Source organism: Meriones unguiculatus, chromosome X (genome assembly GCF_030254825.1).
Source record: "Meriones unguiculatus strain TT.TT164.6M chromosome X, Bangor_MerUng_6.1, whole genome shotgun sequence".
NCBI lineage: Eukaryota > Metazoa > Chordata > Mammalia > Rodentia > Muridae > Meriones > Meriones unguiculatus.
In genome coordinates, this window is record NC_083369.1 from 143,091,653 (window position 1) to 143,109,059 (window position 17,407).

Genomic DNA, 17,407 nt, shown 5'->3' on the forward strand with positions numbered 1-17,407 from the left:
AAAGTTAGCTCTAACCAGCTCTAAAATTGCAGACTTAAACTTTGAGAGTGACCTTTGAAAAGGAGAACACAAAATGCATACTTCTGAAAGAGATGCCAAACAAAAGCTACATTGAAAAATGAGACATTAACTCAGTGACTTGACATTTTTCTTTTCTTTTTGAAGGCATCACTCAAGAATTCAGGAACCTAAAGGGGTTTTTAGAACAGCAAATATTGATGGGAACGAAAGGAGCCTGAAAACATTTTGAGCATCCAATGAATACAGTGCATCAATAAGGAACTGTAAGAGCAGTGCTTTGTCAACTGTGTCATGATCTACACTAGTAATAAGATGATTAAAGAGGCTTCATTATTATAATTGTAGGGCAGTGGTGTTTGAGTGACAAATTACAGACTATAATATAGCCATAAGAAAAATCTTTATAGCTTGAATTTGATGGGAAAATGTAAACCTGTAGATCAGTTTTTCTTCTGACATCTAGAAAATTGGTTCATTTTCTTGCCCTTTTTACTGTCTGGATCTATGTCTGAACACAAATAAAATAACTTTTCAATCACTCAGTACTTCCACCTTTTCAATGGGTACAGTATTTGCTATTCAAATTGTATGTAGTGTAAGCTATACTTTTAGAAACAGAATAAACAAACACAGAAAAGGCTTTACATGAATGACTTAAAATCAGTATAAGATGGGAATGTGTATAGATTCTCTATGGGTACAAAGAAAGAAATTCTTGGGATCTTTTTTCCTTTTGCAATGCAACTCTTTTATTTCTTGTTCCTATTTGAAGTTTACTCATTTTAGATATCTTAAAATTACACTCCTGATGCAAAAACCTGGTCCATCACCTTTTCAAGCTATACATAATTTGTTACATTCTCCAAATTTGGAATAGAAAAAAAATCTAACAGGTCATCTTTGGCTAGAGAAGGATACTGTTTCCTGATAGAAGGCCTATCTGATGTGAAATTAATACTGCTCTTGATCTCACCAGGTGAAGAAAAGTAGAAAGAATTCCCTGTAAGTTAATTCCACCACTCCCTTAATTATTTGTATTGTTCTTCTTCTTTGGCTCGAGGCTTTGAGCCAGGAGGATTCTGGAAACAATATTCCCTCCTCAGTCACTACTATATAGCTTACAATGGGATGACATCTTCTTTCTCCAGTGGGTTAGATTTTGATAGCTGCTACTCACTGGGTACTGGCAATTCCTACTCATCTCACAGCAACTAAGCTATCCTCCCCCCCTTCTTGTACCCACTCACTAGTTGTTTTTCAGAAACTACTGTGATTTTTTCTGAACATTGTGTATTTGTTTGAGAGGAGTCGCACACCCACTGATTCTATCTTTTGTTTTCAAATGTCCCTGTACCTTCTGCCAGTATTGATGGCTTCCTGTGTGGCATTCTAGGACAGCAGACAGGAAATCCTATAGATTTGTGTGTTTCAGAATTTCTTTCTGCTCTGTCCTATTCATGGGCCTTATCCTTCTTGGGATGAAATGCAACATGACACTTTGAAACTCATAGCATCTTTACAGAAGATTTACAGAAGGAAGTGTGCTTTTAAGACTAGAAAATGAGATTCTTTTGATATATTAGCCTAAAATAAGAGTTACAGATGAATGTACACCTCTACTAACTCAAAGATAGCCAATTTTGTTTTATTTTGTTTTGTTTTGTTTTGTTTTGTTTTGTTTTTAGAGACAAGGTTTCTCTGTGCAGCCTTGGCTGTCCTGGACTTACTTTGTAATCCAGGCTGGCCTCAAATCCACAGAGATCTACCTGCCTCTGCCTCCCGGAGTGCTGGGAATGCCAATTTGTTTCAAAATAGAATTCTAAAGTTGTAGAATGCGTAAATGACCTAGAAATTCTTGAACTGTGAAGTAGATTGAAACACCAAATTTTCCCACTCAACAGTTTTGAGAAACATCCGTTCAGTCACTGTTCTTCACCCATGATGTTTCATGCTGTAATGTCCCCCTAGCCCTAACACTCTGTTCTCAAAATGTTTTGTTCTCTTCAATAACTTCCTGAATGACTCTACTGTAATTTTGTCATCCATGGTAAAGTAGGTTTCAAGAATGTCTTGTATAGCTTTTAAGATAATGTGAACAATTGGTTGATGGGGGCAGGTTATATTTCTGAAGTACTTGTAAATGTCAACATTAAAAACATGACATCTTTTAGTCAGGATATGACTGCTTGCCTCATGTCACAATGTTGGAGCCCTCATCAAAGCATCAAAGAGCATTAACTGCAGCAACACCAAACCCACTTGAGAGAGTGAGTCAAGCTCTTGCTACACTTTAAAGTAAGCAGCATTTGAAATCATAAACAGTGTGTTTGAGTGGTTTATGTAAGAAAGAAACAGCAGATCTAGGATCAAAGAAAAGGCCTTGCCTCTACAGTAAAACAAACATCAAATGAATGTTCACTCTTTGTTTTAAATGTAAATAAAATATGAAGGAAAGCATGTGTCATTGTTAGGATTTTTAGCTTAATCGATGCACTGACTAGCTGACCAGACAGGCAGGGTCTGCTCCTTTGTAATGAGGACTGCCACATACTTGGAATCCTTTTTGTAAACTGGAAATCCAACCCAGGAAAATCAGTCTATAAAACCTGTCTACACACAATCTTTGCTTTGACAGAAGCTGTTCTCTTCTTCCTTTATGCATAAGGCTATGGAGAATAGAAGAACAGTGTTAATGGGTGGGTAAAATAAAGACATACTAAAATAAGTAGTATGGAAATATTTTGTTCTACATGTGAATTGCATAGCAAGGAAAAATTTTCCATAGTACGTAACCGCACACTCCCTAACAATGAGGGCTCAGATAATCTTTTCTTTGAATGTGTGATAAAGGAGTTAGATTTAGGTTCACACAAAACTTGCTTAAGTCAGTTAAATCAGATGTAATACAGCGGCCAGAGTTGTTTATATTTCAGGACCACGTTCGTCAACTGAATTACTTTGCCTTGTGCTTTTTACTTCAAGCCAGCTTGCTTTTAGTTTGACGTTAATTGAGCCTGGTGTGGTGGCACACACCTGTGTTCCCAGCACTCAGGGAGGCAGAAGCAGGTGGATCTCTGTGAGTTTGAGCACAGCCTGGTCTACAAAGGGAGTCCAGGATAGCCAAGGCTACACACAGAGAAATCCTGTCTCCAATAATAATAATAATAATAATAATAATAATAATGACTTTAAGTGGCTATCAGCTTCTTAATTCAAAAGACACTGTTTATGAATGTTGGCTGCTTAGTTGGGCTTGGCGCCTGTGGTTTCCCTTGAGATGGTCGACAGCCATTCACCTCTGTATCAAGGGTGGGGAGAGTTAGAAACGAGCGCACAGAACACTGCATTTTGAGATCACACTGAATGACTGGCTCACCTCACTCAGTCCTAAGTACATCATCTCATTTTTCATTCTTGGCTCGTGATGTATGAAAGTCACATTTCCCTGTAGCAGGTACACAGTACTTGAGTAGCTATTTTTGTCACACAAAAATTAATCTTTAGAAGCTACTTTCAAGAGATTCACAGGCTATTAGAATCTGGTCAGGACCCTAAAGGTCACTTGACACAACACCTTCTGTTTACAAATCATGAGGACCAATTCTAGTGAAATCACAAAGCACAGTCATAACTAGGACATAAGCCTCTTTTCTAGTCAACAATGACATCCTTAGATCTCATGGAAAAAAAAAAAGACAAATATCAGAAAGAATGGAGCAGTGTCAACCCAGAGATGACTGGCTCTGTGTGAGCTGAAGCCCTGGAGAGGCCTGTGATGACTCCCAAAATGGGTGTGCTCAGGAGGACCAGAAGATGCAGCCAGGGGCTGGTATCACTTCAACTCATTAGAGAAATCTACTGAACAGATGGCTGATGGGATTATGTTTCTTAGCAGTTCTAACTTTCCCTGCCACCTGTCATGTCACATCCCTTCAACAAAAGGGAACAGTCCCAATGTACGGGGTGTGCTGATGTTGTCTTGGTTACAGCTATCATTATAATCAACAACGAGACTGTCAAGTCGCAATCCACAGGACAAATGCAACTCACAACTGAAATTTTAAATAAGCTGCTGGGAAACAAGAACATTCATCCACATATAGCCCTGTGTCTGCTTCAGGGAATAATAGTAGACATGATAGTTGAAGCAGACCAAACAACTCAAAGCCTAACATATTTATTGTCTACCAGTCCTTTACAGAAAAAAGTTTTAACAACATATGATATAGAACCTTACAAGCAATTAAAAAAACAAGGAAATCATGAAATTTGCAAGCAAATGGTGGGATCTACAAAATATCATCCTGAGTGAGGTATCCCAGGAGCAGAAAGACACACAAGGTATATACTCACTTATAAGTGGGTACTAGACCTATTAGATAGGACAAACATATTAAAAATCTGTACACCTAAAGAAGACAAACAAGAAAAAGGACCCGAGGTAAGATGGTCAATCCTCACTTAGAAAGACAAATGGGATGGACATTGGAAGTAGGAGAAAAAAGTAACAGGACAGGAGCCTATCACAGACAGCCTCTGAAAGACTCTACCTAGCAGTGTATCAAAGCAGATGCTGAGACTCATAACCAAACCTTCAGCAGGGTGCAGGGAATCATATGAAAGAAGGGGGAGATAGAAAGACCTGCAGGGGACAGGAGCTCCACAAGGACCAAGTATATCAGGGCACAGGGGTCTTTTATGAGACTGATTCTCCAACCAAGGACCATGTATGGATATAACCTAGAACCCCTGCTCGGATGTAGCCCATGGTAGCTCAGTATCCAAGTGGGTTTTTCCCTAGTAAGGGGAACAGGAACTATTTCTGACATGAACTCAATGGCTGCCTCTTTGACCTCCCTCCAACCCCCAAGGGAGGAGTAGCCTTGCTATTCCACAGAGGAGGACATGGCAGCCAGTCCTGAAGATAGCTGATAAACTAGGCTCAGATGGAAGGGGAGGAGGACTTCCCCTATCAGTGGACTTGGACAGGGGCAGGGAGGAAATGAGGGAAGGAGGGTAGTACTGGGAGGGAATGAGGGAAGGGGCTATGGCTGGGATACAAAGTAAATAACCTGTGATTAATATAAAAAATAAAATTATTAAAAAAGAGAACTTTACAAGTACCTTAAAGAGATCTCTCTAGTCAACAGAAAAATCAACTGGTTCCTTCAGAATGTTTTACATCATTGGCTAAGACTTAACACACTGGGAAATCATGGTAGATTTAGACTCCCCCTACAGTTCAAAGACCAACTTCAGCAATCATAAAAGAAAGCTGTGAGTGAGGTGAGCCAGTCATTCAGTGTGATCTCAAAATGCAGTGTTCTGTGCGCTCGTTTCTAACTCTCCCCACCCCTGATACAGAGGTGAATGGCTGTGGACCATCTCAAGGGAAACCACAGGCGCCAAGCCCAACTGAGCAGCCAACATTCATAAACAGTGTCTTTTGAATTAAGAAGCTGATAGCCACTTAAAGTCACATTAAAAGCAAAAGACACCTATCTGTCTGTCAAGGGTGAGCCTAAATTCTAACCTTCCTGTTATGCCAGTACCTGGGGGAAATGGAGTTCCCTAAAGAAAAAGGAAAAGTCATTCCTTGCCTTGAAGAAACAGAATAGTCAACTTTTAAGTTGTGTGTGTAGAAGAAACCAGGAATATGTCATAAACTGTTTAGTTTATTCATTATAACCATTCTGCTATGGAGCGGTGTTTGTCTCAGTTTTGAAAAAAAAAAAAAAAGTAAACTAAGGATGCTTACAGTCACAGAGATCTTTATCATTTTGACTCCATATCTTCTGGCACATTATTAAAGTTGCCTGCCTATGACAAGTATAATTGAAAGAGTCTCAGTTCACTCAGTCTGAACAAAATAGAGATCTAAATCTAAGCTTTTAGAAATTTCCACTGTAAAACACTGTTCTGCAAGATGGCTCATTGAAAATTCTAAAATGCTTGGAGAACATTGCCTTCATGAAAAGAATAAGATGTTTTTTTAAGAAGTAATGGACTCTGATAAAGTTTTCCAATCAGTTATGGCAACTCTTAACCTAGTTAACAAGATCTCATGAAATTTATGGTATTCTAAAGCATATACTTTGGAAATTGAGAAAAGAGATGATGATGGCTGATTGGTGAATGATAACAGCCATTTATTAATTAGTATCATTCAGACACTGACCTACGTGCATCTATGTGCATTAAACTCATTTCACACTTGCAGGAACACTGTGAAAGATGTTCTTCTACTCATTCTATTAACAGATGAACAGAGAATGAAGGATAAAAAGGATAAGCTAGTTGCCCAAAGTCATGAAGCTATTAAGTACAGCAGGCCATCCATGACCTTATCAAGCAGAGATTAAGTATCAACTCACTGTTACGTACCCTACTCCTGGCACATACTATGCCCCTGGAAGTGGCAGCTGAATTGGATTAGAGATATAATATGCCCCCTGGAAGTGGCAGCTGAATTAGATTGGAGATAAGAGTCTAATTAAAAAAATAAAGTGAGTATGGGCTGGAAAGCTGGATCAGAAGTGACGAACACTGTCTGCTCTTTCAGAGGCCCCAGGTTCCATTCTCATCGCCCAAATGGTAGATCCACCTCCCTCTTCAGGCTTCTGCAGGCACTTGGCACTAGGGACACATGTGCTGCACATATATCCATGCAGGCAAAGCATCCATACACATAAAAGTGAAATAATTCTTAAAAATTTGAAGTGACTAAAGTGTATCACTTAGACCTTTTAGGAACATCCAATGATATTTTCACAATTAGGGTGCACACTTGTCAATCAAATTTTTGTGTTTGCTTCAGAGAAATTCATATTCTAATGTTTCTATTATGAACCATTATATATTGGGTAATCACTTTCATATTTTGTTTAATGTACACTATTTAGGGTTAACATAAAGATGATAGGAAAATAGAAGGTAGTACTGATGCTAGCCACAACAAAAATTATTTCATTTGAAAGTGCATTAAATTGTCTTTCGGTGAGACATCTAATATACTGAAACAGATAAAACCACATCCATAAGGAACCACTGATTGGCTTTGTTGGCAAAGTGGTTTTTGTGTAATGCAACATAATAATGGCTATTGAGAATAGTCAATAGTGGCATTTTAAATATTGCAGATCTTAAAATACATCAAGGTCAAATTTAGTAAATAAAATGCTAGTGAATTTTCAGTGGAGATTTGTATGAGCCAGAGGGCACTAAGGGGAAAAAAATCAATTTTTTTCATCTTTTTTTAAATTTTCAGTTTAAAATGCAGAGATGAAAAAGCAGGATAGCGTTCTGAAAAATAAAAAAGGAAATTTTCTCTTTATCACTTCAAGAGCTTAGAGTGCAGTGATCACAACTCTAATTAAACTATCTTTGTGATCATAAATAGAATAATGGCTAGTCTCAGATGATTGGTTACTATGCTGTTTTCAGAATCTCATTTATTAATTCCTAACAGAACTACTATTACCTCCATGTCACGGGTTTGGAAATGGAGGTAGAGGGGTAAGACAGCAGAAAATTCTTTTTCATGTTGTTGTGCCAGAACAAGTTGGATTAAGGACTGCAGTCAGTTTCAGATTCCATGCTACTATTTGAATATCATGTAAAAGAGAAGATTTAAAGGCTCAAGGTCCACAGGTCCAGACAAGAGATAATGTCCACTGCCATTGTTAGGATACAATAGAGACTGAGTAGATAGATTTTATAATGCTGAATGTTAACATGTAGAATGGAATGCTTGCTCGGTGGCAGGGTTCCAGAGAATAGCATACATCCTGCCACTTATAACTCCATCAGTTTAAAGGTATACATCAGTCACGACAAGTAAAGGTCTGTCTCTCCAACATCCTTTACCACTGCTGTGTGCTAAGATTTCATAAACCTTCAACAGCATGTTGACAGCCTGGCCAAATGCAGACCGAAGCTCAGTCAGCCATTTGTGATAGTGTTTCTGCTGTGTCGGTTGGTACATTGGAGTTACAATACTCAGAAAAACTGCTGCATGCCCTGAAGCCTTCAGAAAAGTTCAAGAAGGAGGGAGGGGTGGGGGACTCTTCTTAGAAGAAAGCGCAGCTAGATTCTGAGCTGATAAAAGGAAAATAGAAGTTGACAGTAAAGCATTGTGCCCAGAATCTCGGGGTGGAAGCTATTTGAGAGTCAAACTCAAAGCCCTCAAAAGAAATAACAAAGTAAAAAAAAAAAATACTGAAAGTTATTTTCATATCTTATCCACATTTCAAAATGCTTGCTTCTGTATCTCCTCTTTGTGGATAACACAAGTCAGTTTAAGCAACCAAATAGTTTATTTGTTAGAGTGGCATAAAGAAAATTAATAACATATAAATAAACTCACAAGACTTTGGGAGAACAGTTTACATTAAAAGGTTTTGTTTAAAGGAAAGGTTTTTAGTACTGAGAATTGAACTCAGGGCGTCATATATACTACTCATGTGCTCTACTACTGAGTTAAACCTCCTGCCCCAAAAGATATTTGAAACCAGTAAGTCAAGCAAACTGTGACCTATTGATATATCTATATATCAGTTGAGTATAAAAAATGAAAATTAAATGTTCTATTCTCTATCAGTGGACATATAAAATACCATATAGACAACATACTATATTTTGATTAACATGTAATAGCTATACATCTTTATGGGGAACAGTACATTCTAGCAGTATATTTTAAAACATGCATTCCAGATATACTGGTAGAATCAAATAAAATAGCATTTTCTACTTGTTATTTTGTAGCCTTCAGGAGCGTCTCTCCGGTTCTTCGAAAAGGATAGAATGGGTTATGGTGAATCTAGTATGTTTTGTAGAATGCAATTCTTACTTGTAAGCTTTGCTCACAATTCAGTGCACTTAAAAGTAGCTTCAGCTCTCGGTCATACCTTATCAGTTTTACAGCCCTTTCTAAAATCTGCCTCCTAAGTCTTACAAATAGGAACTTTCTTTTCTTCTTAAAGTCAAAAATCAGTTAGAGATAAACAATTGCAGTGAGAATGATTTCGTAAGGAATCGGACCAGAAGTCACAGAGCCGATGGTAAAAACCCAAATATACCTACTTACCTGGATGGCTCTGACATTGGAAATTGGCTGTTTCGACATACTCACGAGGTCTTATTCCTAAAAATAAAAAATAAAAATAAAAATAAGACCCTGTTAGAGGTGGCAGACTTCAGATTCAAGGTCTCGATAAATTAGAATTTAACTCATGATTCAATTGGGCAGTTGCCCCTTTCACTGGCCATATATTCTTTCAGTCTCACTTTCTGCAGTTACTTGGAGACTCTCCTTCCCAATGCCTCAGGGAGAGAGAACACTAGAGCACCCTGATAAATCATTCAGGAGGAGATAGACTGAGATGCCTTGCCCCTGATGCAAATGATAGGTGATCAGAAACTTGAAAGGCCCTATCATTGCTTTCCCTGCCCTCTTGACCTTCTGCCAAGAGCCGCAAACCAAAGAGGTGGTGGGAATAAAACACCTTTGTTCTGCCTCAGAGGCTCCAGGCATGAAACTGAACTTTTGATCTGTACTCACTGTTACCAGGGCAGCTATTTACTTCAACAGTGGCAACTGTTCTTGGTATAATACCCGAAGATGCCTCAACATTTGGAATACTTTCCCAACAGTGTACATATCTCTTCTCCCAATAATCTCACAGACCCTTTGAGGAGCTGAATTGTTTAGTTTTCACTTGTCCCACCCAACCATCCCAACAAGCCTTGGTTCTAGAAACACCAGAAGATGGCATGTTCTGCAACTTTCTTCTTTCAGTACAACAATCGTAGAATGTTCACGGAATTCCATGACCATATTAGACCCCCAAATAGTAGAAGTGCTTTAATCTACAATTTTCTTTAAACACACGAGACCAACTTTGAGCACTAGGATCAAAGCCCGGCCTATGGTTTGTTGGAGCTAAAGGAACAAAGAATAACAATGAACCCACCTCTGGCTGGTTTTACAGCTGTCTGTTAAACATCAACCGGAGCAAGTAAAAAGTTTAAAACTCATTGAATTAAAAACATTCTCTCTTCTAACCCTAACAATAAAGTGACTGAGATGCACGTATGTTAACATGTGGGTGAATGAACACAGGGAGCAGTGTTAGTATTTCACAAAAGTCCACTGAAACATGGTCATTCAATATTTCTAGACCTGTTTCCTCTTCCTCTTCAAATGGTCCTGCTTCACAAGTTATGGGAAGATTTTAATGACATAATACGTCTGGTAAGGCTTTCTGAACTCTAAAGCCTAAGTGTGAATGTTGCATTATTGACAATGGCCACAGCTAATGATTCCTGAGTGCTGTGCTAATCTACATCCTTAAATATAGAGAAGAACTGATACATGGTCAACACAGAAATAAATTACAAGAGAAGAACTTAGGTGAAAATGAAGCTTTTCTATTTTAGATCTCAGCTTCTATTCCATGAAGATAAATAAGTGCACACTCATTTTTAAAAATATCTACAATTATTGTATTTCATTATGTAGTTTGGGGAGCTATGTATATAAAAATAACACACATGAACTTTAAAAGTTTCATCTAATGTTAAGATATAGATACTACACCAGGAATGGTGGCACCGCCTTTAATTCCAGCACTTGAGAGGCAGAGGCAGGTGGATCACTGTGAGTTCAAGGTCAGCCTGGTCTACAAAGTGAGTCCAGGACTGCCAGGACTGAGTTACTTAGAGAAACCCTATCTCGAAAAACAAAACAAAATAAACAAACAAAAAAGATATAGATACTGCTTCTACAATAAGGGTCCAGGATGAACCAATTTTTAGTATAATCAAAAATTAGGTAAAAACATCAAGTCAAATAATCAAGGATAAATTTTTCCCTATGATCCTTTTCAAGTTGAGTACTACCTTACCTTCAGCATCAAAGAAACATAAATAACTTTCTAATTTGTCATTCTAGGGTACACAGCTCAGTTCTGAAATGATATGCATAGAATAGCTTAATTTTTGACATTTCCATTTGCAAATGCTAAAAGATATAATGCAAAAATAATAATTCTTATCAGGTCTTTAAACCTGACCACAGTGCTCACTATGTGTGCTTACCACTAGAGTTTAATTAACATTGTTTTCTTTTAAGTTACTGTATATGAATTTAAATCATGAGGATTAGAAATTGCCCTTATGTGATTTTAATAGCAAGTTGAAATACAAAAGCAGTGAACAATGAATGGCTTTATTTATACTGCATTAATTTTTGCATGTGGTTTTATTTTTTTTTTCACTGACTATTTACACTAATTACTGGATTACCGTATTTGCTGGGGAAAGTGAGCTTAACAGATGTATGGACTTTGTATCGTCTACCTAATTTTGTTATACTTGTATTTGTATATGGATCTCTTAACATCTTTGTCAAGCTTTGATAGAAACATCTATAGAAAGTCAGTTCACTCCTTGCTCTCATTTCTCACCATCAGGCCCAGAGAATATTTGTATAAATCAGTTCAGCAGCAGTTTCTGCTGTCCTCATTATTTGCAGGGAAATCGGGGCAAAGCACAGTGATGAATAAAAATAGACAGTGTTCCCTGGCTGTTTCCCTGATTGTGAGCATTCACCTCCATCAGGATATAGAGTGTGGTGCACGTTCCCTCTACAGCTGCATGTTCCTTCCATGGATGAACACAGTAAGCTGTGTTTTATACCCTCACCCCACCACCATCTATTTCAGGGTCACTGCTTTTTATCCAAATAGATACTCTTTGCAACATGCAATGCCGCATCTGCCTCCTGGATCTGGCTAAAATTTGAAATCCTGCAACTTTGACAAGGCATATTGACTTTAATAAACTGGCGATGCTTGCCAACTGAGCACAGGTAAGCTTTCCTGGCAGTCTGTGAGAACTTTTAATGGTCTTTGTGCTGAGTCATGGATAATAGACCCCTATTTGCTTTTGACTGGGCAGCACCTAATATCTAGCTTCTAAATAAAACCCTTCAACTTACTAAAACTGTTCAGCATTAATATCACTAATTTCACAAGATGAGATTAAGGGGGGAAAATCAATTGTTATTTGGAAAGAAGAGCTTTGTTTGTTCTTTTAAAAGGTCAAGGAAATGAGTGAAACACTGTCTCCAAGGGATTTATCTTCTGTCCTGAAGCTAAAAATAATTCCCGAGGAGGGTGTAGAATGATGCTCTGACTACTTCAATATGTTGGGAAGGAAGAGAGAGTTCTTGCAGCTCCATACGTTGTCTGGTGCCCACATAGACAAGGATTAAATCATGAGGATTAGAAATTAGAAACACTGAGTGCTGCCCTCTATCCTGCTGGGTACAGGAAAACAGTGACCAAAGCAAAGCTCTTGAAAAGATGGTGCTGTCTACACAACTTTGTTATTGAGACCAAGCACAGCACGTAGGGAAGGGAGAAAAGGATTCTACACTTACATCATCTAACAGCTCTCATTTAGACAAGCACACACAGAGAAACTAACATTCCAGCTTTCCTCTGCCCGCTCTTCTCCTGACAGATTCTCAGCTTAGAGCGTGTTGTCAGTCTGCAGCTGACTATAACACAGGCCAGCAGGGCTTCAAGGTCACAGTTACCATATCTGGACTGTGAATATTTTGTTAACATCCCTATCAATGAAAACCCCTTTAGTTCCCTTTCAGCACGCACACATGCACACACACACAGACACACACACACACACACACGCACACACACGCACACACACACACGCTTTATAAAATAGAATCGGGGTTACCAGCAGTGAGCAGGGAATTGACAAAGAAGCTACCCGGCACTTAGAAACCTACAAAGTTATGAGTCGTCACTTTAAGTTAGGGATCGAGAAAATTTCCTCTAGAAAGCTGGGAGCCAAAGCGGGGTCCTTCTGCTTACCTGCTCTCTGGATTTGTTTACTGCCTGAGGACAGTCCCGGGCAGCCAGGTGCGAAAACACAAAACTCTTTACCAGGCAGAAGGAACTCCCGGTGTCCTCTGAGCTGGGATCTCAATTCCAGTGCTTTTCATGTGGCTGAAATTGCTGGAGTGCTCTGTGCCTCTCCCGTACTGAGAGATGCCCCGGCTTGGGGCTAGAGGAGAACTCGGTTTAAGGCTAAAGTGTTAAAGAGAATTCCTGTCATAGCTCACAGTTGTTCTTCCTAAATATAGAGTTTGATACAAGCCATAGGCTGCCTGCCTCCAGAAGGCTTGACCGTGTGGAAAGCAGGGTTCAAATATCAGCCGAGAGGTAGCTGCATTATCTTACTGCCCTCCTAAACTTCCTGAGGAGGCTGGCTGCATTCTCTCACATTTTCTGAGGGGTGCAGTGAACTTCAAAAAGTAGGAAGAGTCTATCTTTAGCTGTATTATCTAGAGGCCAGAAAATGAGGAAAGGTTCATTAAAACTTGAGGGAAGCAGGGGTGCTGATGTCAGACATCGTTTGAATCCAAGCTTGGTCATTTGGAAACGATTAAAGTTACATAATAATCAGGAGTCACCAAATAATATAATTATACCATTACATCAAACTATAAGACATTGTCCTAGTTTGTAGGTCAAACATGGTTAAAAATGGACTGGCTGGCATGATTGCTGGGCTCAGAGACCGTGCTAACTTGGCTCTACTGCTTTTATTGATGTATTCACCTTAGATCTTGGCCCAAAGGATACAACAGAAGAGGAAAAAAAACAAACAAACAAACAAACAAAGGGAAATGTATAGCTTTAGCTTTGGCAAGGACCAAGATTATGTACCTGGAAAAAAACATTTTTCAAATCCTAAGGCTCATGGTCACTATTTTGAACATGTTTTTGTGGTTGAACCTCCTCAGTCTCTGAAATTAACTTCATATAAAACTTCCCTTTGGGCATGATAGCTTGCACCTTTAATTCCACCACTCAGGAGTCAGAGGCAGATGTATTTCTGTGAACTGAGCTTGAGGACAAGTCTAGTCTGCATAGAGAGTTCCAGGCAGTCAGGGCTATGGAGAGAGATCCCATCTCACAAGAACAAAAATAAAAACACACAGATGAAAACCAACTTCACTTTGGTAGAAATACTCAGTAGAGTAGACCAACTTCAAATACATCCCCTGGGTGACCATACTTCGAACCACCATGACATGACATTTCCATCAACCATTCTTGCTATGTGAGTAAAAGAAGCTTTGAATTCTCTGAGTCAACCACCTACTCCTGGCCAGGGATGCATTCAACGAGCACAGAGGACAACAACGGGGCATAAACTTGTGGATAGTTGTCACCTGTGTGTCAATGCCAGCTGAATCCTCTCAGAAACACCAAGAAGGCAAGCACTTTACTTGACTTCACTCCATAACCCCTTAAAATTCCCACTACTGTTGTCAGTTTAAGGTTCCCATAAAAGTCTGCACTTGCCGTGCAGGAAGCCACTGACACACTTCAGCACACCCTGGGTTGATGAGTGACAATTAATGAATGGGGCTCAAGGAGACAGGGCACAAAATAAAAGTCTATTTCTGGCAGAGACAGTCAAGGTGAGGAGAAGGAAAACTAAGCAATGAGTCTTACACGAAGTATGGAAAATGGGAAACCGAAGGTATTGGACATTGAAGGGATAGCTTTAAGACTTTTTAGCATATTTCAGTAAAGATCACCTAAGCGGAACAGGGCACAGTGTTGTTCACAAAAACACGATTCACCAAAGTCTTTTTTAACCTGTATACACTCACCTCTTCCGAACCCAACCCAACCCAACCCAACACACCACACCACACACACACACACACACACACACACACACACACACATCCAAGAGCTGGGCTTTCATTTGAATCATTTTATTTAATTCTCTCAACAGCTCTGTGAGTTTAGAGGCATAGAAAACAGTTAAGACTCGGTCAGTTCTTCCTAGCTTTTACTTTTTAGACAAGATCTCATGACGCAGCCTTGGCTGGCCTGAAACTCACTGAGTAGAACAAGCTGGCTCCAGCCCATTGAAATATGCCTGCCTCAGCATCCCAAGTGCTGGGATTAAAGTTGTGTGTTATACGCATGGCCTATTCCTAACCTTTGTCGTTAAAATTCTTTCCTAGTATACAAAAGCACCCTCAAGGAACCACACTCACACATACACCTCCACAAAAGCATATGCAACTCCAACATCAATTAGAGTGCATCCCTGAGTAGAGGTGGCTTAATCAATCGATAGTCATTTTGTCATCTCACACATCTAGGACTGTGAAGAGAGGTAATTTTGAGCTTGTTCAGAAACTCTATGATGTCAAGAGACACAGACTCTTTCAAGTTCGTTCACCTTAGCACTCAGAATAAGTCAGCATTTTATCCTGTTCCCAAGACAGCAGCTACAGCAGCTCCAAGAATCAGGATCGGTCATGGACAGCTAAACGAGGAGGAAGAACAGTGACTACGGAAAAGTAGCTTTTCTTTTCCGTAAAGAAATTCTTCCTCAGTTCTTCAAAGCAACTTCCCCTTACATTTAAAAAGGAAGGGGGAGGAATGGTGTCACACCTGCAAAGGAAATAAATAACTGAATGGCAAAGGTGAATGAAGTAAAAATGATAATAAGAATAGCCTACCTAAAATTGAGATGCCCTTAGCAATGAAGAATGGTAGTGATATAGATATGTACACATAGAAAAGGCTTCATAATATGTGTTCTTTCCCACGTGTGACTTCATGAAATTTACACCAGTTAGAAAGCAGAAATATAAATTTTGTAAGTAAAGACATGTTTTTTTTTAAATAAATGAAAAGGGGGAAAAGCTAATGTGAAAATTCTAAAATCATATTTCACAAGACATACAAACATGAATCACATCCAATTTAAGTAAAGATGCAGGGAATTTTTTTCTTTTTCTTTTTCTTTTTTTCTTTTTTTTTTTTTTTTTGCTGTTGTTAATGCTGTTTTGTTTTGTTTGAAGATTTATTTTATTATTTATTTGTGTGTGTGTACCACAAGACTATAGAAGCCAGAAGATGATGTCAGATCCCCTAGAGCTGGAATTACAGACACTTGTGAGCTGCCTCATATAGGTACCAGGATTCAAACTCAAGTCCTTTGCAAGAGCAGTATGGTCTCTTATCTGCTAGGCATCTTTACATCCCCAAAGCATAGTTTTAATCCTAATAATAATGTAAGGGATACTAAAGTATAGAAAAGGTTTTCAAGTATAATAGTAGCATCAAAAAAAAAAAAATCCAGATGCCAGGAGTGGTAGCACATGCCTGTATTCCCAGCACTTGGGGAGGCAGAGGCAGGCAGATCTCTGAGTTCATGGACAGCCAGGTCTACAAAGCATGTCCAGGACAACCAAGGTTACACAGAGAAACCTTGTCTTAAAAAAAAAAAAAAAAAAAAAAAAAAAAAAAAAACAGAAAGAAAAAAGAAATCCAGAGAATAACTATTGATACTTTTTCCAAGTAAAAATTTACAATACCTATGTACAATAATAAAATAACTTCAAAAAGCTAAAATGAAATAGTACAATTATTTTCTGTATGCATATTTGTCATAGAATTAGCACACTCATATAAAACATGTTTTCTAATCAAGAAGAAAAGTAACAATTAACTTAGATATGGACCAAAAGGATTGGAGAAATGGCTAAGAGGTTAAGAGCTCATTCTTCTCTTGCAGGGGGGCCCAAGTTTGGTTCCTAGCATCTATGCAAGACAACTCATAACTGCCTTTAACTCTAGCTCCAGATCCAATGCCCTCTTTTGGCCTCCATAGACACTATACTCAAGTATACAAATTTCTTTCGTGCGCTAGCTCTTTCACCCTCTCTCTCTTACACACACACACACACACACACACACACACACACTTAAAAATAAATCTTAAAGGTATTGGATCTGGGGAAGAGGGGAGGTGGAGGAGAGCTTGAAGGAGTGGAAGGAGGCAAAACTGTCCTTGAGATGTATTTCATGAAAGAATAAAATATATACAAATTAAAAAAATAAAACTTTTTTACTTTTAATTTATTTGGCTGTTAATTTTACATCCCAATCATAGACTCCACCCTCCTCTCCTCCTGGTCCCACTTTCTCTCCCTCTTCCTCTACCTCCCTCCTCCTCTACCCTTCAGGAAAGGGACACACACACACACACACACACACACACACGCTAATTCACCCCAGCACTTCAAGTCACATTAAGACTGGGACCCTGGGTAAGATGATCAATCCTCACTCAGAAAAGCAAACAAGACAGATATTGGAAGAAGGAGAAAACAGGAAACAGAACAGGAGCCTACCACAGAGGGCCTTTGAAAGACTCTACTCAGCATTGTATAAAAGCAGATAATGAGATTCATAAACAAACTTTGGGCAGAGTACAGGGAATCTTAGGAAAGAAGAGGGAGATAGTAGGACCTGGA

General features: G+C 38.9%; 1 protein-coding gene across 1 annotated transcript in view; it reads right to left on the minus strand.

Moving 5' to 3' along the window:
• Smpx (small muscle protein X-linked) overlaps positions 1–13,328 on the minus strand; it is a 54,919-nt gene extending 41,591 nt beyond the window's left edge. The window contains exons 1-2 of the mRNA XM_060374540.1: positions 12,924–13,328; positions 9,110–9,166 (exon numbers count right to left, since the gene is read on the minus strand). Coding sequence (XP_060230523.1) covers positions 9,110–9,148 — 39 coding nt within the window. The 5' untranslated portion in view covers positions 9,149–9,166; positions 12,924–13,328. The remainder of the gene's footprint in view (positions 1–9,109; positions 9,167–12,923) is intronic.
• Between the last annotated feature and the right edge of the window lie 4,079 nt (positions 13,329–17,407).